General features: G+C 45.2%; 1 protein-coding gene across 9 annotated transcripts in view; it reads right to left on the minus strand.

Annotated features, from left to right (window-relative positions):
- Nucleotides 1–24,573, minus strand: part of HERC1 (HECT and RLD domain containing E3 ubiquitin protein ligase family member 1) — a 2,101,515-nt gene that overhangs the window by 1,997,870 nt on the left and 79,072 nt on the right. For all 9 annotated transcript variants that reach the window (XM_086959402.1, XM_086959399.1, XM_086959397.1 and 6 more), the window contains exon 7: nt 4,024–4,167. In XM_086959402.1, coding sequence (XP_086815528.1) covers nt 4,024–4,167 — 144 coding nt within the window. The remainder of the gene's footprint in view (nt 1–4,023; nt 4,168–24,573) is intronic.

Raw genomic sequence — 24,573 nt, forward strand, 5'->3', positions numbered from 1 at the left:
CAAATTTAATACAGCATTGACTCATCTTTGGAACAAGCGCTGCTTTCTGATCATTATATCATTGTCATATTTACGTATAAAAGTGTGCTGGGCTATTGTGTATATCTGGTGAAGGAGCTGCTCTGTTCTATTGAAAATTGACACCTAACTTTGAAAATCTGGCACATTATGTGGCTGGAAAGGAAGCAGAGGGTCTAGAGCTAGGAAAATTAATTAACACTTTTACAGCTTTGCAAAAAAACTGAGGTTGTGTAAAAAAAAAAAACATGTTGAACAACCCTTTTTTGGAAGGGCCAAAGAGGGCAGGGGACACTCATCTGGCTTTTTAATTTAAATGTTTCCCAGTGCTTCCAGAAGTTCTTCTAGAACACCCACAAGCATGGTGACTATCAAGATGAGGATCGGTCCAGTACGCTCTTCCCTTCTCACCCCAGGGGCAGCATGGTGGGTTATGAAATAGAAAGCATCCAATCAACTCAAAACCTTTATTTTTGATTTTGATATTTTTCCCACAAATAGAGATTTTTCCAGAATCTGTGAATCATGGAAACAGTTGAGAGTTTTCATCAGAACTTTTTTCCGACTCAGACAAAACCCACCAAGACATTATTCTTCTCCCCTTAAAAAAGCAGCCCTTTATTGATCTGTGGGATGGATATGCAGGAACTCCATCAGAAAGGGGTTTCTGTAACACTTAGCAACGTAAGGATGGGGAGGAGAATAGAAGTTCTAACCAATTTCTTTTGAGTACAGAAGCCACCCCCTGGTCATCAGTCTTCTCAAGTACAACTGTAAGATGTACTGGCATTTCAAGATTAAGGAAATCCAAGTTTTGACACCTACTAACAAAACGTGAATGGATGGTTAGTCTAAAAATACGTTTGCCTCGTAATCCTCATATTTAAACTTCAGCAGAGGTTCTTCAATTTCAGTACTGTCACAGCAGTCTAGATATTGCTTCGGACCTTTTGGTGTTTCACCAAACCGATTAAACCAATGGTAGAGTTTCTAATGGCAATAGGGGTTCAATGACATTTTCATGCTACAGGACCGTCAAACTCTGTTGAATGGGTAATTACCCTGCTTCAGGATGCTTCTTCGAGACAATTTGGTATTCCTTTAACTTTTAGTTAGAGTTGCAGGACTTCAAGCATCTTCCATTCAAGCCATCTACCCGGGTTCTGTACATTACATAGCCCTTTAAAGATTTCAAATTCATCTTCAATGTAGATCTCTTACGCCAACTCAGTAACCCTCATGAATGTGACGTAGTAGAATATGCAGTGCCGGTGGAAATACAGAGGCCTGGAATGGAAGGGCTATTTTCGGCTCCGAGCTAGATGTGATCAAAGTTGGATGCCAGCTGGTGGTGCTGGGGAGTTCAGTGCAGGGACTTATCTACCAGAGTCAAGTGGCCAGTCAAAGAACGGAAATCTCACATCACTTTGCGATAGTTTCCTTTGCGAATCAATGGCAGACTGACCACAAGACTTGTGGCTGCATCCTACTGAAAAGGGACAACTTCTGAGCAGTTCAATATATTAATAACATGGTGGGCATTCCAAGATTGTAGCAGATATTGCAAAAGATCTTAGGCACTTTTGCGTCAGTTACTTAGTAGTAGCTGAATATCTCTCAGAAGAAACAAATGTTGTAGTGAACCAATACTCTTGGAACTTCAGGGGTGTCCGTGATTGGACATGGGACCCTCACATTTCCCAGCAAATCACAGGCATCTGTTGTCATTGCTAATTGGACCTATTTGCCTCGTGTCTGAAAACTCACCCCAGTCTTTTCTTCAGTTGACTACCAGACTAGGAGATTTGGCCACAGAAGCTTCCTTCAAGAAAGTCTTAGAACTATGCTCCCTTCTTCCCTTTTTACTGTTTCATGGGGTGGTTTCCTAGGCAGAGATCAGCCTTGGTTCTTCTGTAACAGACTTGGAGTTGCAAGCTTGATTTCAAGAGCTACTGGAACTTTCTTGGGATTTTCTAATCTTTATACCTAAACTTTCTACTACATTAATGGAATCATGGTGCAACAATCGCACATTAGTAGAGCCTAACCTTCTCAGCTGATTGCATGGAGAATTTCCAGGGCAGATGGCAATTTGCTGGACTTTCATAGAATGCAGCTATTGTTACCAAACTGACTGGGCATCTAGGACACCTTCTGCCTTGAACGATTTGGTGTTTGGTGCAACTAACATTCTGGGTTGTTTGGAGGGCTAGATGTAGTCTATTGTTCATTTTTATAGGTCTCACACTTCAGTAGGACACATCTACATCACTAATCTACAGATAGGTGAACATACTTAGATTTGTAAATGTTTGACAGGGATAAATTGTCAATCTGTCTTGAGCCTAAAGGCTCAATGTTATGCGATTTAAATGAGGTGGTGCATCTACTGTCACTACTGTCGAGATAACACATGATGCTAATTTGCCTGTTATTCCGAAAAGCTGTTTGATGTTTCATCATTAGACTTAGCAGACAAAGCATTCACTCCTGAAGGAGCATTATTTACAGTTTCTGGAAGGACAACATCTGATTATAAATGTATCTCCTATCTGAGCTTTTCCAATAATCTTATTCGAAGCATGTTCCAAGCCAAAAGGACAATTGTTGATCTCTTTCAGGAAACCTTTGGCCCCAGTCTCCTCTGCCAATTTAGATGGATTCGCTGGGTAACACAATAAGCAGGAATCAATACTAGCTATTTTGGAATTCATTATGCTAGGGGTGCAATTGCAACCAAATCTTTCTCTTTGGGCACTATGCTGAAAAATTTAATGAAAGCAACAAATTGGTTCTGAAAATCTACATTTAAGAAATGTTACTTTAAATGCATGACAGATGTGGCTTTGATAGTAGTCACTAAACTTTGAAAACTCACCCTAGCCTGCTATCCAGACACATAAAAAAAATGTTTATGTTCTCACAATCAAGAATTTTCATTTCTATTAAGAGACACAGAGAAGAGTATTATACTACCCTGAAATGTGAAACATTTGTCTGCCTAAATAGCATTTATTAAACATTTATGATATGTGGTGATTCCGAACTATGAAGAATATTTCTGTAACAGACTACTATTATTTGTCTTTCTGATGAATTTAGCTTGAGGTGGATTTAGAATGGTCATATTTTTCTCTACAAATTATCATTAGCAAACTGACATTCTTGAAACTGTGCCAGGATTAACCAAAATGTTTTTTCAACTTTTAAACGTTTCTCATTAGGTCCTGATCGCTGCAAAAAATAAAAGGAGGCCATTAATATGATTGACAACCCGGTTTAGAACTCAAATGAATTTTACCTGTCCATCAAAGTTGTAGTTTCTATTTGTTTTCCGTTAGAGGCCCTAAACATTGTAGTTTCTTCTGCTATTTTCTGTGGCTGCTAATGGAGTAGCAAAGAGCTTTTAAAACAGAAGCCTCATGTCAGTATCTTTAATAAAACTGAAATTTCCCAATAACACTAGCGACAAAGTTTTACATTTAATGGTACTTATTTTGTTGCCTTTGGAAAATGAAAAGAATTTACCCTAGCGTGCGTTCAAACAAGACTCATATTACTCAAATTACTGCAGTAGGTGCAACTCGCTGACCTCTTATTATTTTACCAGATTAATTACTGGTATCTGCAAGTACAAGCTCTTACCAAAACCAATGCACTCAGTTAAAAAGGTAAGGGCTTCCATTTTATTAATTTACAAAAGCATTTATTGTTTATGTTAAGCACTGGCCAGGTTAGTTTAGGAGTCCATGGGACTAAAATCAGCTAATTTATTCATATAAACATGCAAATATCCTGGAGGATGTTTGTTAGACTCATTGGTGAACTAGTTAATCGTGCTTGCATGTCACATTTGTTAAAAGTTGAATATGACAGAGTTAGAGAGGGCTGTGTGTGTATTTCTGTCAGTGTCTATAGAGGCGCCATCAGTGCCCCACTACAGTATGCCACAAGCTACTCTAAATGCCTCTGTATGATTAAAAGGCAACACAACAAATCACATACCATTGTCTCCTCCTCCAAAGGACCACACTGTTCTTCCATCTTTGGATAAAGCTATGGTGTGTGAACTGCCACAAGAAACTTCACCAACATTGCTGATGTCCTTCACCAGTGTTGGAATATTGCGACTGTTGCTGTCACCATGACCTTAAAAGAAATGGTTCAATGTAAACAAGACACACGCCACTTTAGAAAATGATTACATACTTTAGACAAGAAATATAATGACAAGAGCACTGTTGGACAAGTGACAAAATACTTAGGAAAAAAGCTTTTGTTACTAAATAACAAATATTTTGACCTGTCAGATTTTGTTGGTCCAGCCAAATAATGGACACTACTCTATCATGAGATTTTTACTATTACTTTTGAGGGATGGAAATGTGCTGCATTATAACCTGCTCGAAACTTTGCCTCTCCTAAATCTAGTTCCTCCTTAGCCGTACCCAGAGGCTTAAGAAATTACATATTACATTCTGTGTATCTGCATATATATTCTATACGTCTAGACATATACACAACCAGAAATTACATTCAAAGTAGAGTTTAACAAATTATAAATTGCAAGAATATTAAGAGAAAGGCAGCACATATAGTTGGGATCCTTGTAGGGAGTGTAGAGGAGGGAGTGGGTTGGGGAGAAGAGTGAAGGAGGCAATACTGAAAAGTTTGTTAAAGACGGTTATAGAGAGATGCAGCGATAGGTGCAAGGAAGAAAGAATGGAGAGGAGAGAATGACTGGTTAATGAGCAAATATTGAGATACTTTATGAAAAGTTGGGGGCGGGGTCACACAGAAGTCAGAGGTATTGACAGTTTCAAAATATGGAGGATCATAAATAAAAGAGTGTAATGTTTAATGAAGGTCGGAGGAATAAGCATAGTGCTTTAGTTCTACAAAGGGATCATGAGCTTCCAGAGACGATATTTGTCAAATCAGAAGCCACTAAGGTGAGTGTAGTATTTATTGTACTGTAGCTTAAATATTTCTAATGTGGAATCTTAAGTATGTAATGGTGGATGCTTGCATGAAAACATTCTATTTGGAGTCAGTTTATTTTTTGTACTGCTTGTTCATGGATGGGATCTTTTACTCTTGGATTAAACTCCATTTGAAGACATTCCTGTGTCCTGGATTTATTATGGAGGATACTTCACTGGCGTAGTCAGCATTGGAAACTTTGAGGAACCGAAAAAGAAAGGATTTTCTCATTTTACTTGAAGAACAAAGCGAAAAGATCTCAACAAGTTCTAGGTGAGAATCCACAACACTTTTATCTCACTTAACTAGCAAGCAAAGATTTAAAAGACTGTTATGTTATGTTATGTTATTTGGGTTCTTCTATAGCGCAACGGCTACTCCAGTAGGAGTGTCCCGGCGCTTTAGCGAAGAGGTCCTTTAAGAAGAGGAAACATAACTGCAGAATAAAAGGAACAGCGAAGTTAACTGGTAAACAGCCAGGTTTTTAATGCCTTTCTGAACGACATCAGACTAGGGGCCTGTCTGAGAGAAATGGGAAGCTCATTCCAGGCGCGCGGGGCCAGGTAATGAAGAGCGCCCCCCTTGTCTGGTTCGCTTGATGGACGGAACAACCATTTTAGACAAGGAGGCAGATCGCAAAGTTCTGCTCGGCTTGTAAAGAGCACGGCGCTTCCTAATGTACCTAGGGCCTGAGTCATGAAGGGCCTTGTAAGTCAGCGTCAGGCTTTTAAAGAGAGCCCTCTTGGCTATAGGAAGCCAGTGCAGTTCCTTCAACAAGTCAGAAGCACTAGCTCGTCTAGGGAGTCCATAAATAGCCCTGGCAGCTGAATTTTGGACTACTTGAAGTCTCCTCACGAGATATTTAGGGAGTCCTAGATAGAGGGCATTTGCATAGTCCAAACGCGACCCGACAAGTGCTTGGACAATGACCCTTCGATGGTTCATAGAAATCAAGGGGAGGAATTTCCTGAGCATCCGCAGGATCCCGAAACATTTCCCCGAAAGACAGGATATTTGAGGCCCAAAGGTTAACTCATTGTCAACAATGATACCTAGATTTTTAGCCTTGGTACTTGCATTAACCGGTGGAAACAGGTCTTGTGGCCACCAACTTTTCCAGTTTGGTTCAGAGACACATCCAAAAAAAAGCAGCTCCGATTTATCGGAGTTGCATTTTAAGCCGTGTCTTTTGAACCAATCAAAGACTGCTTCTAGGCAGCCTCTGATACGGATCCCATCGAACACCTCATTCTTGTCGTATGTGAACAAGAGCTGGGTGTCGTCAGCGTAAGACACGATCTGAGCGCCGAACGACTCCGCAACCTCTGCAAGGGGGGCCAGAAAGATGTTAAAGAGCAGGGGGCTAAGAATAGACCCCTGAGGGACCCCCACTTCCAGAGTTGCCATAGCTGCGGAGTGAGGTGGCGCCCAGATCGTTTGTCGACGGCTAGCTAGAAATGATTTGAGCCAGTTCCACACCGTCCCCCGGAGACCACAATCCCAGAGTCGAATTAGGAGGGTATCATGGGGAACGGTGTCGAACGCCGCCGACAGGTCCAACATGACCAACATGGCCTTTCCTCCAGTATCCAAGACCTCTCTGATGGCAGTGGTGACTTCAAGTAGCGCGGTCTCTGTGCTGTAATTCGCACGAAACCCAGATTGAGTGGGGTGCAACAGATTGTTATTCTCGATGAAGTCAGAGATAGATCTGTGCACATGTCTTTCTGCCACCTTTGCCAGAGCAGGGAGGAGAGAAATAGGCCTGTAGTTGGCATGTATGATGGGATCCAAAGCTGTTTTTTTTATGAGTGGAAGGATGAGAGCACTCTTCCAAGCCTGAGGGACTACGCCAGAAGACAATGAGGAATTAAGAATGGAATTGATGGGGCCATTTAGCACAGGGGCTATTTTGTTAAGGCAAGAGACCGGGCAAGGATCTAGAGGAGAGCCCGACTTCAAGCTTGTCAGATGGTCTAATGAGGCAGCAAGGCTCAGCTGCGGGAATTCCCAGAGGGTGGGTTGTGAAGAGGAGAGGGCACCAAGATCAGCATCCTGAGGCTGTTTTGAGTAAATGGCAAGAGAGGCTTGAATAGATGTTATTTTATCTACAAAATAATGTGCCAGTTCAGTCAGCCAAGGTTCTGAGTGAGACTGAGCAGAGATGCCTAGGGACGGAGAAGTAAAATCCTTGACAATTTTAAAGAGTTCCTTACAGGAGTTTTCAGATTCGTCTATCCGACGTTCAAGATAGGATTTTTTTCCGCTCCAAATCATCTTGTGGTAAGATCTAGTTAAGTTTTTGAATTTTTCTTTCTCAAGAGGATTGTAGTCTTTCCTCCAGGTTCTTTCTGCTCTCTTGCAGTTTTGACGGGCTTCTCTAAGCTGAGATGTGAACCAAGGAGCAGAAGGACGTTTGTTTCTGGGTTTAGCGGCTTTCTCAGGCACGAGATCCGCCAGTATAGTCGTGAGCCAGTCAGTGTAATGAGCTAGATCGATTTCCACATTACCTGACAAGGTGCAGGGTGAACATGACATGGCCTGTAGTAGCATCTCATTAGAGAGCAGATGAAAAGGCCTGGAAAGTCGTTTAGCAGAGGTAGTGGGATTTGGTCTAGGGGGAGGGGTACTTAATAGGAAAAAGGAGATTAAGTAATGATCCGACCATAATACTGGCTGAGGAGCAAGTACATTAATAGGGACGGTGGAAAAAACTTGGTCCAAAGTATGGCCCTTATTATGCGTGGGATCATGAATGAAAGGTGTAAGTCCTAATGCTGTTGTGACCTCCATGAGTTTCATTGTGTCAGGATTTGTGGCCTCATCCATGTGTATGTTTAGGTCGCCTAAAAGTAAACAATGTTCTGATTTAAGACATGGGACAGAAAGTGCTACCTGTAATTCATCCAGGAAAGAACCTAAGGGACCGGGAGTTCTATATACGAGAATGCCGGTACATGCCTGGTGGGGAGACAAATGAAGTGTGAAGCTGAGCGCCTCGGTGTCCTGAATATTGTCTATCGGGAAGGTAGTGCAGTGTAGCTGGTTGTTAACTATGATAGCCACACCACCCCCGCGCCCAGATGTTCTGTCCCTCCTGATGATGGAATAGTTAGGTGGGATGGCGTTGACTAAGTCAGGGGCCGAGGTATCACTAAGCCAAGTCTCTGTGAGAAAGAGGCAGGATATATTAGAGTTATCGAGCAAATTCCAAATATCTAACGCATGACAGCCTAGGGAACGTGTGTTAAGGAGTAGGCAGGTGGTAGTGATAGGTTGATGGATCAAAATCGGCTTGTTGTGTATAGGAAAGCGCCATCCGCACTCAGTGCAACCTTTCCTACGGGCACGGCAACCAGGAAAGACAGAGTGGCAGCGACCTACCGGAGGACGCATATTTAAGAGGGTCTCTGAGGAGTAAGAGAAACACATAGCTAAAGCCGAGAAGAGTAAGGCACCAACCAAAGGTAAATGCCAGCCAGCCGTCCTGCCCCGTCTGCTGCCGGAACGCTGACGGGCGCAGACGGGCTGACTCTGGCGTAACTCCGGCGCTGAGGAGGCGCGTCCGCAAACGCGACCGCTAGCGCGGAGAACGACCATTTCCTTAAGTACAGGAGACTGGAGCGCTCTCACCACTCTCGCCCCCTCACCCAATATGGCCGCCGTAGAATCTGTTTGCTCTGCACCTCGATCTTCAGCCCTAAAGTCGTCTGGGATCGTCAAAACAAGGCGAAAATGGTGCCAAGTGGGTGCCAGGTGTGCTGAGTGCAAGCAGTGTGAAAATTCAACAATTTAGAAGTAAAATTCGGCGATTTTTAAAAGTACAAAAACGTTGCACGCAGTAGCTCTAAATAGCTCCTAGCGTGTTCTGATGACAGACAAAGTGTTGGCAAGGCTCTAGAATCACGCGCCTGCCTCCTAGGGGCTCCTTAAGTACAGGAGACTGGAGCGCTCTCACCACTCTCGCCCCCTCACCCAATATGGCCGCCGTAGAATCTGTTTGCTCTGCACCTCGATCTTCAGCCCTAAAGTCGGCTGGGATCGTCAAAACAAGGCGAAAATGGTGCCAAGTGGGTGCCAGGTGTGCTGAGTGCAAGCAGTGTGAAAATTCAACAATTTAGAAGTAAAATTCGGCGATTTTTAAAAGTACAAAAACGTTGCACGCAGTAGCTCTAAATAGCTCCTAGCGTGTTCTGATGACAGACAAAGTGTTGGCAAGGCTCTAGAATCACGCGCCTGCCTCCTAGGGGCTCCTTAAGTACAGGAGACTGGAGCGCTCTCACCACTCTCGCCCCCTCACCCAATATGGCCGCCGTAGAATCTGTTTGCTCTGCACCTCGATCTTCAGCCCTAAAGTCGGCTGGGATCGTCAAAACAAGGCGAAAATGGTGCCAAGTGGGTGCCAGGTGTGCTGAGTGCAAGCAGTGTGAAAATTCAACAATTTAGAAGTAAAATTCGGCGATTTTTAAAAGTACAAAAACGTTGCACGCAGTAGCTCTAAATAGCTCCTAGCGTGTTCTGATGACAGACAAAGTGTTGGCAAGGCTCTAGAATCACGCGCCTGCCTCCTAGGGGCTCCTTAAGTACAGGAGACTGGAGCGCTCTCACCACTCTCGCCCCCTCACCCAATATGGCCGCCGTAGAATCTGTTTGCTCTGCACCTCGATCTTCAGCCCTAAAGTCGGCTGGGATCGTCAAAACAAGGCGAAAATGGTGCCAAGTGGGTGCCAGGTGTGCTGAGTGCAAGCAGTGTGAAAATTCAACAATTTAGAAGTAAAATTCGGCGATTTTTAAAAGTACAAAAACGTTGCACGCAGTAGCTCTAAATAGCTCCTAGCGTGTTCTGATGACAGACAAAGTGTTGGCAAGGCTCTAGAATGGTGGTATTAATTACCACACTCCTCTAACAAGCAAAGACCTAAAGATTGTGACGGTCTTAATTTTAAAAGCCCTTAGAAGGATAAACTTTATAATTTATTTGGATTTTGATCTCATGTCTTCAAAGATTGTGATATTGGAACTGTGAGAATTGCTATCTAGTACAAGAAATTATTTATATTTATTTTATCTTGATTTTGAAGCTATACAAACAATTTCAAACGGCGCTTTCCCAGGATGGAATAATTACTTTTGAGGCTTTTTTTTTAGATCTGCTTTCTTGGTGTTCATAAAACTATAAATCTAAGTGAACTCAAAGAAGAGATTGCGTCTAACTATTATCATCATTAGAATCCTCATGCTGTTTGAATGTATATACATTGTGTTGTTCTTGAAGTGGTGAACGATTTTAAAAACATACAATCGCTGAAACCCTCGAGCTTCCGAATCTGCTTACTTTCCGGTGTCAAGAGGATTCTTACAGTTATTGTTTGGCTTCGTCTTCAGACGTCAAGCGATCTCAGACGTCAACATTCTTTCGTATCATCTTCGTACTCTGACTTCGGACACACGACTTGGGAGTGATTTCTTTGTGTCATCATACGCACACGGACGCAGATAGTAAAAAGCGTGGATCAAGGAAGCCATTGTTAGTTACCTGGCAACCAGTCACACAGATTGCATCAGTGATACGCACACGGATGCAGAACTTAAAAAGCGTGGATCAATGAAGCCATTGTTAGTTACCTGGCAACCAGAATCTCGAAACGTTGCGTGTCACACTGGGGAAATATACATCGATTCTCACCAGTGATACGCACACTTGAACAAGTTTATGCGTTATACAGCGAGTCACATTGCAGTGATTTGCACACTTGATGCACTGCGCTCTTTCGAATTACAGAGTATCACATAGACAGTGATACGCACACTCAGAGTAACTTATCGCCAACTGTGACATATTTAACAATCAGGGGAACAGCAGATGATAAGCTTTCCTTCTGTTTAGCTTTTCTCACTGCTTTGAGCATCGCGTGTCACAAAAGGTCAACAGTGACACACACACAAAAATAAACTTAACAAGAGAGTGTGTCACTTTGATGAGTGTTAACTCATGAGTATAAACTAATCTTTCTTTGTGAAAAACAACGATATAATAGACACTATAAACAACAGTGTCAGGTATTTTTTTTACATATCTATTTGCATTGCGTTTATGATTGATACTATTATAAATACTTTAGTGCCCGTAAAAGTTTAGTCATAACACGGTGAAGATCATACTATATGCAATTTCAGATCATATTGTTATTGGCATTGGCATTGGTCAATTTGAAATCAATTTAATATTATATTTAAGTGTTTATAGTACTTTAAAAAAAATGCAAACCGTTACAGCTGCACCATTCTTCTTATCCTGTCCGGGTGACCCTCGAATAAAATGGAAAAAATGGAAGGTTGTTTTTGAACGATATGCCAAAGTCTGTGGTCCCTCTCTTAGTGTTGAGAGGAAGTGTTCCTTATTGCTCCATTGCTTAGGGTCTGAAGGTCAGGATGTTTTCGATGACTTGCCAGACTTACCTTCTTCAGAGGCGAACAGTTTAAATAATTATAAAATATGTATAAGAAAATTGGATAAACATTATTTACCCAAGATCAGTACGATTCTTGAAAGATCAATTTATGAAATGTATGCAAAATTCAGATGAGACACTAGAAATGCAAATGCTACTTACCAGTATGCATCTGTTCTTGGCATGTAGGGCTGCTGACATTCATATCTGTGCATAGACCGCCACCTAGTGTTGGGTCCGGATGATTGCACATTGTTGTCCTGGAAGAGTCTTCGAAGTATCACGAGATAGGTGGCTCCTCCCCTGGACTACAGTGCGCATGGGCATCGCCTCCATCCCCAGATTGTTTTTAGCCATTGGCAGAGATGGAGTGAAGAATGTGAGTGATGACCATGCTATGAGCACATGTGTTTGCATGAATAAATACTGCAGCTGCTACAGGCGCCGGGGAGGAGGGCGGGCGATATGAATGTCAGCAGCCCTACATGCCAAGAACAGATGCATACTGGTAAGTAGCATTTGCAGTTCGAGGCATGTGGGCTGCTGAATTCATATCTGTGCATAGAATACATAGCAGTCCCTCAATTAACGGCGGCCGCCCGTGCCAGCTGCAGCAGTCTGAAAAAGCGTTTTTAGAACAGCCTGACCAACAGCTGCCTGCTGTTTGGAATGCACGTCTACACAGTAGTGCTTAGTGAAAGTATGTGTGGTAGACCATGTGGCTGCTCTACAGATATCTTCTAAGGGAATGTTACCTAGGAAAGCCATAGAGGCCCCTAACTTCCTAGTGGAGTGGGCCCTCGGTGGGATAGTGAGAGTGCGCTTAGCTTTAGCGTAGCAGATCTGAATGCACTTTACTATCCATCTAGCAATCCCCGCTTTGGAGATAGCGTTTCCCTTGTGTTGTGTGGCAAAAGCAACAAAAAGCTGTTTGGTTTTGCGGAAATCTTTAGTCCTGTCCACATAGTACATCAAGGCCCTTTTCACATCAAGGGTGTGGAGCATGCGCTCCGCCAGCGTCTCTGGGTTTTGGAAAAACACCGGCAATTCAATTGTTTGGTTTATGTGGAATTGTGAGACTACTTTGGGTAAGAATTTAGGGTTAGTGCGGAGCACCACCCTGTTAGCATGTACTTGGAAAAATGGTTCTTGGATGGTGAGTGCCTGCAACTCACTAACCCTCCGTAGCGATGTAATTGCTACTAAGAAAGCCACCTTCCAAGTCAGAAACTGAAGCTCACAAGAGTGCAGTGGCTCAAAAGGAGGACCCATCAGCCTTGTAAGAACCACGTTGAGGTTCCATTCCGGAGCTGGTGGAGTCCTTTGTGGAATGACCCTTTTGAGTCCTTCCAGAAAGGCCTTGATAGCAGGGACCTTAAAGAGTGACAGGTGCTGCCTATTCTGGAGGTATGCTGCCATAGCAGACAGGTGAATGCGGATGGAAGAGTACGCTAGATTACATCGATACAGGTGAAAAAGGTAACAGATGATGTTCTGAATGGAAGCATCTAGCGGGTCAATGTTGTGGTTCACACAGTAGATGACAAACCTCTTCCATTTAGCCGCATAACAAGCTCTAGTAGTGGGCTTCCTTGCCTCCCGAATGATGTCCATGCAATCGGGAGGAAGATTGAGGTAGCCAAACTCTAGGACTTCAGGAGCCAGATCGCCAGGTTGAGCTGTTGCGGATCTGGGTGCTGAATGTCGCCATGGCTCTGCGTCAGAAGGCTGGGAGTGAGATGAAGCCTTTGATGCGGTACCACGGAGAGTTCCAGAAACGTGGTGTACCATGGTTGGCGAGCCCACGTTGGAGCAACCAGGATGAGCGTCATCGAGTGTTGCCTGAGCTTGCGTGCCACCAGCGGTATCAGAGGCGCTGGGGGAAAAGCGTACGCAAATCTGCCTGACCAGTTCATCCACATCGCATTGCCCTGTGATTGGGGGTGTGGGAACCTGGCGGCGAAGCTTTGGCATTTTGCGTTCTCCTTTGTGGCGAACAGGTCTATCTCTGGATGACCCCACATTTGGAAGTACGGTTGGAGTACCGATGGATGTATCTCCCACTCGTGCATCTGATGGCTGTGCCTGCTGAGGAGGTCTGCCATCTGATTGTCCTTGCCCGGGAGGTGCTCCGCCATGAGGAAGATGTTCCTCTGAATGGCCCACTTCCACATGCTCTGAGCCAGATGAGACAGCTGTGGAGAGTGTGTGCCTCCCTGTTTCTGGATGTAGTACATGGCCGTCATGTTGTCCGTCCGGATCAACACGACCTTGTTGCACAGATGTACTTTGAACGCCTTTAAGGCCATGAAGATTGCCATCAGTTCCAACACATTGATGTGCATCTTCCTCTGCTGTAGTGTCCACAGTCCCTGCACAGTGTAATGGAGTACATGTGCTCCCCATCCCTGGAGAGAGGCGTCCGTCGTCAGGATAATCTGTGGGACAGGCTCTTGGAATGGTCGGCCTTTGCAAAGGTTTTGTGGATTCCACCAATGCAGAGAGTTGTATGCCCGACCGCTCACCAACACTAGGTCTGTCAGTTGCCCATGAGCCTGAGTCCACTGACGTGCTAGGCACTCCTGAAGCGGACGCATATGTAGTCTCGCGTGCGGGACAATGGAGATGCAGGAGGCCATCATGCCTATCAACTGCATGAACACCTTCGCTGGAAGCGAGTGTTGGGGTCTGAACCGTTGGATCAGCGCCTGGATACTGGCGATTCTCACTGAATTTGGTTGCGCAGTGGCCGCCAGAGTGTTGATTGTCGCGCCCAGATACTGTCGCACGTGGGCGGGCTGGAGATGGGACTTGGGGTAGTTCAGTGAGAAACCCAGATCGTGCAGGAGATGAATGGTGCGTGACACATGGTCTGCGCACTGTTGTTCCGTCCTTGCCTGAATGAGCCAGTCGTCCAGGTAAGGATAGACGTGGACGTTTTGGCGACGGAGATGCGCCGCCACAGTCGCTAGGCACTTTGTAAATACCCTTGGTGCCGTGGTGACCCCGAACGGCAGGACCTTGAACTGGTAATGCTGGTCTAAGATCGTGAATCTGAGATACTTCCTGTGGGAAGGATGTAGGGGGATATGAAAATAGGCATCTTTCAGATCCAGTGTAGCCAGAAAATCCCCCTGCTGAAGCAGGGGAAGCACTTGCTGCAACGTGAGCATATGGAAGTGCTCCGAGAGTATGTACCAGTTTAGGGGCCTGAGGTCCAGGATAGGCCTGAGGGATCCGTCCTTCTTGGGAATCAGGAAATAGAGGGAGTAAACCCCTGTTCCCCGCTCTCGCAATGGAACGAGCTCTATTGCCCCTTTTTGCAGCATAACTAGAACTTCCTGCTGCAACAAGGTCAAATGCTCTCCTGACATAGGACGGCTTCTTGGGGGTATGTCTGGTGGAATGGAAGTAAGCTCTAGACAGTACCCGTACTGGATAAGGGACCTCACCCACCTGTCCGTGGTGATGTTCTTCCACGCCGGCAGGAACTGCTGAAGTCTCCCCCCAACCGGTGTTGCATGGTTGGGGGGCAGTGACAAGACGTCACTGCTTGTTGTTGGTGGTGGACCTGGAGCCATTGTTTCCACGTCCCCTGCCTTTGATATTATTGCCTCTGTAACCACCTCTACCCTTGTTGTTATACGAGGGCTGTGTGTTACCCTTGTAGTATTGTGTGGACTGGGATGCCTGCCCCCGGGAGGTGCCTTTTGCATTTGAACGGCGAAAGGAACCACCCCGAAACTGCTGACTCTGTAAAGCCCCCATTGACTTTGCAGTTTCGGTATCCTTTTTCATTTTTTCTAGGGAGGCATCCACCTCAGGGCCAAACAGATGGTCAGGATTCACTGTTTGACTCAAAATGGTGGTTTGGATGTCGGGCTTGAACCCCGAAATTCTAAGCCAGGCATGACGTCTAAGTAACACACTTGTATTGATGGCTCTGGAGGCTGTATCTGCCACATCTAGAGCACATTTGATGGATGCATTTGTAATGAGTTTACCCTCCTGAATGAGCATCTCTCCTGCCTCCTTGTATTGGTCAGGCAAGTGTTGCAGAATGGCCTCTAATGTGTCATAATGGGCCCTATCATAACGTGCAAGCAGGGCTTGGGTGTTAGATATTCTCCAGATGTTAGCTGCCTGCGCAGCAATGCGTTTGCCCGAGGCCTCAAAGATCTTGGACTCTTTGTCTGGGGGAGGAGCGTCACCAGTAGTCTGAGAATTCGCCCTCTTCCGAGCGTTGGAAACAACCAAGGAGTCCAATGGCAAGTGTCCCTTGATATAAGTGGGATCCGTGGGCGCTGCCTTATATTTCCTGTCGATGCGAGGGTTGACCACCCGCGCCCGGGTGGGCTCTTTGAAAACCTCCGGTGCATGTTTCAGCACCCCTTTAAGCATCGGTAGCGTTTTGACCTGCTTTTCGGCTACCGAGAAGGTGTCGAATAAGAAGTCCGCATCCACGGGGTCCGAGTGCAGCTCGACATCGTGGTTCGCCGCAGCTCTCTCAATTAAAGCATTGAAGGCCGCCGAGTCCTCTGTCGGGGACGTCTTGGCGGCGAAAAGTTGAGTGTCCTGACCCGACTGCGGGTCTTCTGTGTCGCCTCCTGCGGCCCAAGGCACATGCTCCTCCTCCGGATCCGAGTACGCAGGATAGTTGTACTCGTCATCCTCCTCGTCCGCATCGGCCGCGGGGGAACGCGTCGGCGATTGTTCCAAGGCCTGTGGGGACACAGGTTCCACCAGAGCCGAAGAGTCCGCAGAGTACTTTTTGTTCTTGAGCGGGATCTTAAAAGGCTCCAACGCCGGCTCCGACGTGATCTTTCGCTTGAGGAGCGACAGTTTCCCGGTGTTGGCGTCGATGATGACTTCACGACGTTCCTCTACCGCAAGCGGTTGGAGCCGAAGCTTCGACACCACCAAGGCAGCTTTCGGCGTTAACACCTCCCCTGAATGTCCGCCCTGTTTCGGCGCGAAGGCCTTCGGCGCCGACTTGGGAGGAAGGGTGAAACGAATAGGCGTTTGCTCTTTAGTAGGCTTAGGCGTGAGCGTAGGCACTACAGTGTCCTGAGCGGGAACCACCGTGGGCTTTCGGATCCGCTGTAAGGATTCCCCCACTTTCTTCGTAAAGGTTGCAGAGGGTTGCGCCTGCTCGAGCGACCCCTCATCTTCGAGAGCCTGATCGCCGGTAGGCTTCTTCTTCGGGGCCGACGCCCCATGCCTAGGCGCGTCGTCGCCCTGACGCTTCTTCGAAACCGTCTTCGGGTCTCCGACCCCTTTCGGCGCCGACGCGGCCGCGTCGGAGGCCTTCGCCTTCGGCGTCGACCCCGAGGGCTTCGGGTCGGCCATCTTGGCGTGGCTCTTCAAGTCGGCCATTTTGGTTTTCTTGGAAGTTGACGCCTCCAGAACCTTCTTTACCAACGCAACTTTCAGTTTCGGTTTCGCATCCGAGGGTGCGTGACCAGTTGGCTTCACTTTCGTTTTCTTCAACATAAGTGATGGCTTAGAAATGTCCGTGACCGGGCCCGGAGGCGGGGACGTAGGACTGTTAGGTAGATCTTGGGTAAGGTCCGAAGGCGATCCCTCGACCTGGGCCGTATGAAGGGGAATAACCCCTGAGTCTGATTGGGGATGCTCCTCCTCTGAGCTATCTCCCATCGTGGCACAAGCCTGATCGTCGTCCCCTACCTCGTCGGAGACTTCGTCAAAGTCCGCCTCACCCGCGTCGTAGTTTTCCTCCTCGGACGCGGGGCCAGAGTCCGACTGACGCACGTCGTCTTCTCCCTCGACAGATTCCTGGAAAATGTCATCTGGTGGGGGCGCCGAAGCCGATAATTGAGCCTGGAGTCGATTGGCCCGGCGAATCTTTAAAGTCTTCTTGCTTCGGAACTTCGAACACGCCATGCAGGTGTCTTCGCGGTGATCCGGCGACAAGCAGGTATTGCACACAGGGTGCACGTCGAGGTGTGAATATTTGGAGTGACACAGCGGACACTTTTTGAATGGAGTCCGCTCCATAGCAAAGGGTGTAGTGTAGGCCCGTCCGCGCCGAAGGCACGTGGAAGGGCAGCAAGAGATAGGAGCTGAGAGTCAGAAAGAAACCCGTACGCAACTATACCGACGCCCAGCCTAAAGACCTTTTGGTCTCGAGTAGAAGTTGAACAACTATCGGTTCCGACAGAGGGAACCGAAACACATCCGAACCCAATGGCGGAAAAAAACAATCTGGGGATGGAGGCGATGCCCATGCGCACTGTAGTCCAGGGGAGGAGCCACCTATCTCGTGATACTTTGAAGACTCTTCCAGGACAACAATGTGCAATCATCCGGACCCAACACTAGGTGGCGGTCTATGCACAGATATGAATTCAGCAGCCCACATGCCTCGAACCATATGTAACTCGCCTAAGAAAACTTGCATCATCATGTAAGTTCTATAATCTCACTGATGAACGTATTTGTGATCAGTTTATGTTTGGATGTGGAATAGAAAAGGTCAGGGAAGAGTTGTGTTTGAAAGATGAGCCCTCTCTTGATGAAGTTTTTAATGTTGCAAAATGCATTGAGCATTCACTCAAGTGTGTAGCTATTATAAAAATGGATGTAGCAAAGGATACCAAAGTTCAAACTGTTAAAAGTATATCTGGCAAACATACAAAAGATACTGTGAAGACATGGACTGAGAGAAAGTGTTTTAGGTGTGGCAAGTCGGGCATCTTACTAATGATAAAATGTGTTCGGCTCTCAGTCAAACGTGTTCTAGGTGCAAATTAAAAGGGCATGTCATGGCAGTGTGCAAAACTAAACTTAAATCTAAAGTTAACAAAGTGGAGATTTATGATAATGATGTTGAATTTGTTCAGACAATTAGTCAGGCAGAGAGCAATTCAAACAAGAAATCCAGTCCTATAGAAAAAATGTTGGTTGAAGGTGAAAAGACCAGAGTATTATTTAATTCTGGTGCTCAGATCACGATTATTTCAAATGAATTTTACAATGCTAAATCGAAGGGAAAGGTATCTCTTTTGAAACCAGATATCATTCCATTAGCATATGGTCTAGAACCTATAAAAATTGCATGGGTATTTCATGGGACTTATAGAGTATAAAAGTAGGTTAGTATCTGGTAAAGTATATGTCTCAAAAAAAAGGAGACCGCATTATCAGCTGGATACACCAAGGAGATCTAGGGATATTTCTAGATCCCAACGCCAGTCCACACATACATTTAAGAGATAAAATACAAACTGTGGAAAGAAACGATGAGGACAAATTTTTATCAGAACTGAAGGAGTTTCCCAATGTGTTTAAAGAAAGTTTAGGGTGTCTAAGGGGATATCAACATAAGATCCAATTAAAAAGTAATTCTGTTCCTGTGAGTTACAGGGTGCGTAGTGTGCCCTTATCTGTCAAAGATGATATGAAAAAGGAAATAGAAAAATTAAAAGAAAATGGGATAATTGAAGAAATAGAAGGTTGTGAGTGGGCGGCTCCGGTCGTTGCAGCACGAAGTCAAGAAAACTGTTGTGAGTATAGATGATTGGGTCATGATTAAGCGTCCTGGTATAGTGGGTAGCTCTGAAACAAAATTCATGAAGCCTATCAAAGTGATTAAGGTTTTCAATAATGCCATTCAAACACAAGACCATCGCATATGGAATCTGAATAGACCTGCTGTTGTTGTTAGGATAAGCTTCCAAAATGATAAAAGGGTGATTCCTTTGAAGGAAAAGAATAATTGTATGAAAAATAAATCTTGTATGTTTGAAAATTCTAAAAAAAATAGACGTTTTGCAAGAGTATCCAAACGTCCTGGTTATCTTTCAGATTTCGTATGAAGTAATGTATTTTAGTAAAAAGTATATGTTAGCCTTTGTAATTTTCAAATTTGAGGAAGGGAGATGTATAGTATTTATTGTACTGTAGCTTTAATATTTTTAATGTGGAATCTTTAATATGTAATGGTGGATGCTTGCATGAAAACATTCTATTTGGAGTCAGTTTATTTCTTGTACTGCTTGTTCATGGATGGGATCTTTTACTCTTGGATTAAACTCCATTTGAAGACATTCCGGTGTCCTGGATTTATTATGGAGTATACTTCAGTGAGCCTGTTGCATATACCCTTTAATAACAGATACTTTGGAAGTAGATGTGTATTCCATATTCTGAAGATGCTTTGTCAGCAAATGCACACAGATCGATGTGTGTTTTAATCAGGATAGGTTTAGCATCAATAAATACAGAACTGAAGCCTACGATAGGTCAATATACACATGGTGTTGGAGGGGTGTATGCCTCTTTTAGGACGTTCATAAATTCTGGAGGAAAGCTAAGATAACTAAACTATAAGATGTCAGGTATTGTATTTCTAAAACAAGAGAGTATTGGGGTATAAAAACGTCTTCTCCATTGTTGCTGAGAAGGTTGCGTTTCTGATCTAATTTAATAGAAATGTCTCCGAAAAGGTTAATGAGATTAGAAAACAATGGATGTCATGCCTATACGAGATCCTTCAGAATCAGTGACCTGGTTAGTGTGCCGGCTCTCGCCCGCGCAGTTCCACCACTGAGTGCTGCCCCTGAGCGCTATGCTGCAGGGTGTTTGGTCCCCCTCCACCCGCAGGCTCCTTCCTGCGCCTTATCCCTGGTGGCCCAGTTAAAGAGCACTCCGCTCTTCTGCTTCTCTTGCATTTTTTCTCTGTGCCATCTCTTTTCTCCATGCCCTGTTCTCTTTTCTTTCCTCTTGTCTCTCCTTTCTCCCTTTTTTCCCCGTGTTTTGTCCCCTCCGCTGATGCCCCCCGCCCCCTTCAATGTGTCCTTCCAGCTCCCGCCACCCAGCTGACCCGCCCTCCCCCTGATCCCTACTTTCATTTCATTTTCATTTTATGAAGCTTTATTCGGTACATAAAAACAATGACCATAAAAGCACACAAGCAAATATATTACAATGATAAGTACAGATTAAAAAAGACGAATGTTTTAAAATATCATACTTTTTCTAAACTGAATAGATTTACATATAAAAGTAGCAATATAAAAGCATTTGTCCGCAGAGTTCATATTATAAAGCAACTTCATGTCATCATCCACATTAAAAATACCATACTTTACAAACAATGGTTTTAAGTAAACAACCCTAACATTCAGAAATAGCGTGCAAATTAGCATAAAGTGCAGGGTGCTTTGTTTTGAGTGCCCATCACATTTGCAAGGGCCAACAGGATGCTTCTTTGGGTGGAGGAAGGCCACCAGGACGTGGGTCGTTCCAAATCTAAGTCTGGTTAAGATAAATCTATGGGCTCGTCTAGTTACCAGGCTCAAGTACTGTTGGAAGCCTTCACTTTCAATGTATTTATTATTAAGATGGACTGTAGTAAGGCAACCATTAGCTGCTAGACGTTTTTGGGCTCTATACAACATAAAAATATTTTTCATATCCTGTGTAGGGATATTTCCAGCAGAACATGGGTCTGTCAATATGTTGAGCCCATAAATAATTTGAAAACTGTCCACAACATACTTAAGCCAAGGTATCTTGGTCCAATTATCCAGGTCCAGACAGTCCTTGATGACAAGTTGATTAAAAACTGTCTCTTCCTTATGCCAAATAGCTCGCCAAAGCATCAGGGGCCTTAACAAAATAAGGTAACTAAATAAGCAACCCCAACTTCCCTGTGGATCAAGTCGGTTGGGGATGAAGTAGGTAAACAAAGAAGTTTTTTAATGAAGATGTTTTCTTCCCTTTGCAAAGGACCTACATTGGTGTAGCCCCACAGTCCTGCCCCATATAATGCAATAGAGACACTCCTTGCCTTATAAATCTGCATCATATCCCTGATTCGCCTATCACTGATCTTAGAGGCGAATTTAAATATGCCATAGGCGCTTTTTACCATCTTAGACCTAACACTTACTAATTCTTGGGACCAACTACCATCATGCGAAAAAATAACACCCAAGTATCAGAATTTTTCCACCTGCTGGACTTTCACCCATTCTATACAAAAGGCATGATTTTAATTGGTTCTAGCCCCACAAATCATAGTATGGGTTTTACTCTTATTGATCAGCAGCTTCCTCTCCCCTATAAAATCAGAAAACCGATCCATCAGGCGCTGCAAACCTATGGGGGTCCGTGATAGGAGCACAGCGTCATCTGCATAAAGCAGAACTGGGACACTAGACCCATCAACCTGGGGAGCATCGGCCTTAACTGTTTTCAGAGCGGAATCTACGCTGTTAATAAATAGAGAAAACAACAACGGGGCGAGCCCTGTCTTATTCCGCGCTTTACGTTAAAGTTTGGGGTACACTCCCCACTTACCCCATAGCGCACACAGGCATGCATCTTATCATATAATCTGGCAAAGAAGAAGATAATTTCCTCTGGTGCTCCAAGCTCTAACAGAACTGGCCATAGAAGGGAGTGGTCGACCAGATCAAATGCACTGCTTAAGTCGGCAAAGCTGGGATATAAATTACCAGGCTTAGCCTTGGTATACTTGCCAATTAATAGATCTAAATTCAGGCATTGATCTAGTGTCCCACGGCCCTTTCTAAAGCCATATTGGGAGTTCACAAGGATCCCCTTCTCATCGGCCCAGTCTTCCAACCTGGACAGCAGCACTCTACTCATGATTTTCACCGATGAGTCGAGCAAACTAATTGGTTCAATCAATCAATCAATCAGAGCATTTGTAAAGCGCACTACTCACCCGGAGGGTCTCAAGGCGCTAGGGGAGGGGGGTGGGAGGGGGGGGGGCGGTCCGCTACTGCTCGAACAGCCAGGTCTTCAGCTGCTTCCTGAAGGCGAGGTGGTCCTGGGTCAGGCGGAGGTCGGGAGGGAGGGAGTTCCAAGTCTTGGCGGCGAGGTAGGAGAAGGACCTTCCCCCTGTGGTGGCTCTTCGGATGCGGGGGACGGCGGCGAGGGCGAGGCCGGTCGATCGAAGCTGGCGTTTGGGAGCATAGAAGTTGAGGCGGTTGTTGAGGTATCCTGGGCCTTGGTTGTGTAGGGCTTTGTGTGCGTGGGCGAGGAGACGGAAGGTGATTCTCTTGTTGACCGGGAGCCAGTGCAGGTCTCTCTCAGGTGTCCGGAGATGTGGTTGCGACGGGGGATGTCCAGGATGAGTCGTGCTGAGGCGTTCTGGATCCGCTGGAGTCTCTTCTGGATTTTGGCGGTGGTTCTGGCGTAGAGGGAGTTGCCGTAGTCCAGACGGCTGGTGACGAGGGCCTGGGTGACCGTCTTCCTGGTCTCGGTGGGGATCCACCGGAAGATCTTCCGTAGCAAGCGCAGGATGTTGAAGCACGACGAGGAGACGGCGTTAACTTGTCTGGTCATGGAGAGGGAGGAGTCCAGGATGAAGCCCAGGTTGCGTGCGTGATCTGTCGGTTTGGGTGCGGTGCCTAGGGCGGGGGGCCACCAGGAGTCGTCCCAGGCGGAGGGCGAGGAGCCCAGGATGCGGACTTCCGTCTTGTCTGAGTTCAGTTTCAGGCGGCTGTTCTTCATCCATTCGGCTACCTCTTTCATCCCATCGTGTAGGTTGGCTCTGGCGGTGGCGAGTTCGTTGGTGAGGGAGAGGATCAGCTGGGTGTCGGCGTAGGAGATGATGTTTAGGTTGTGCTGGCGTGCGATGGCTGCGAGGGGGTAATTACATGCTGCTGTCTTGTCCCCCTTTTTATAAATTGGGACAATAATCGAGTCTCCCCATGTAGATGGAATCAAGACTGTTACTGCTGCATTGAGGACTAGGGTACGTATAGGACCCCACAGCAGTGGAAGGGCCTTGTAGACATCGATGGGAACTCCATCAGGCCCCTGTGCCTTTCCCCCCTTACTGGCCTTTATACTGCACTCAACCTCTTCCAAGGTGATGTTTAATGGGGCAACAGGCAGCTATCGGAGGTTTCTGCCGCCCGCGTTAAACTGTCCCACGTTTCTTGCTGCAGTTTCCTCTTCCTTTTTGAAAGCGCCATTTTATAATCATGTCTCAGGAGTGTAACTTGATTCTTATCCCTAGGTCTAAAGGCTAAAGCCTGTTTCAATTGGGAAAGAAGGGTTGTGCAGACATGGTCAAACCAACCCTTACCATGGGTGGTCCTGCCTGGCCTGTTTCCTGTAAATATGGTATCAATAATTTTATTAATATTAACAAAATTATTCACAGTAGAGATAGACACAGTTCCCGATGTCAAGATTGCATTAATATCTACCAAGGATTTAGATATAATTATAGGAATTACTGTTGCAGATTTGTCCCCTTTCCACCTTAGCCTAGTCTCATTTTCCCTATGAGGCTCAATATTAACTAGGGTTCTTGACTCCCGCTGATTTCTACACTTCCAAGTTTCTATTCTCATTACAACACAGTTATGATCACTTAGTGTGTACCTCTATTACCGTTGTCAAACAGTGTGGTACAATGTTGGAAGAGACCATGATATGATCGATATAGGAATTAGTATTCCTCCCTGTAGAAGTAGGGATAATTAGGCCATTAGCGTCTTTTACAGGCTGCACCAATTCTAAATCTTAAGTTGTCATAATACTATTAATTGCCTCCCGTAGGTACTATGAGGGAAGTGTGGTGTATACTCATCACTATTGTTTTGCACCCCACATGCCTTAGAAAAAGACAATGGACAAATCGAAGAATTAAAATCGCCTTACCAAATATAATTAGAATTCCATTTTGCTTCTGCTACAAGCTTCATGAGGGCACTTTCCAATTCCTCTATAACTTTGTGCCGTGTATTATTAAAAATATTGTTATAGAAGTTTATTAAAAGCATCCCATCCCAACTTATTCAATTTGGATGCCCAGCTATGTTCCAGCTGACAATAGAGGTACCCCCTATAGTACAATATTTAGGTTTATCTTGGACAATATTATAGTTAACACCATATACACAGGGTTCAACCTCAGTTAAACCAGCATTAGGGTCCTCAGCACGTGTTGATTGCTGGTTATTCACCCGGGTCTCTATAGCAGGGGCAGGTTCTAGCCCACTGTCAATAATGGCTTTAGAGGTGATATCCCAGGTTCGCTCCATGTCTAAACTTGTCCCACCTGAATATTTTTCTTGGGCATTTAGAGTTACGCTCAACAGAGGCCTAATAG

Source organism: Lissotriton vulgaris, chromosome 2_2 (assembly GCF_964263255.1).
Source record: "Lissotriton vulgaris chromosome 2_2, aLisVul1.2, whole genome shotgun sequence".
Taxonomy (NCBI): domain Eukaryota; kingdom Metazoa; phylum Chordata; class Amphibia; order Caudata; family Salamandridae; genus Lissotriton; species Lissotriton vulgaris.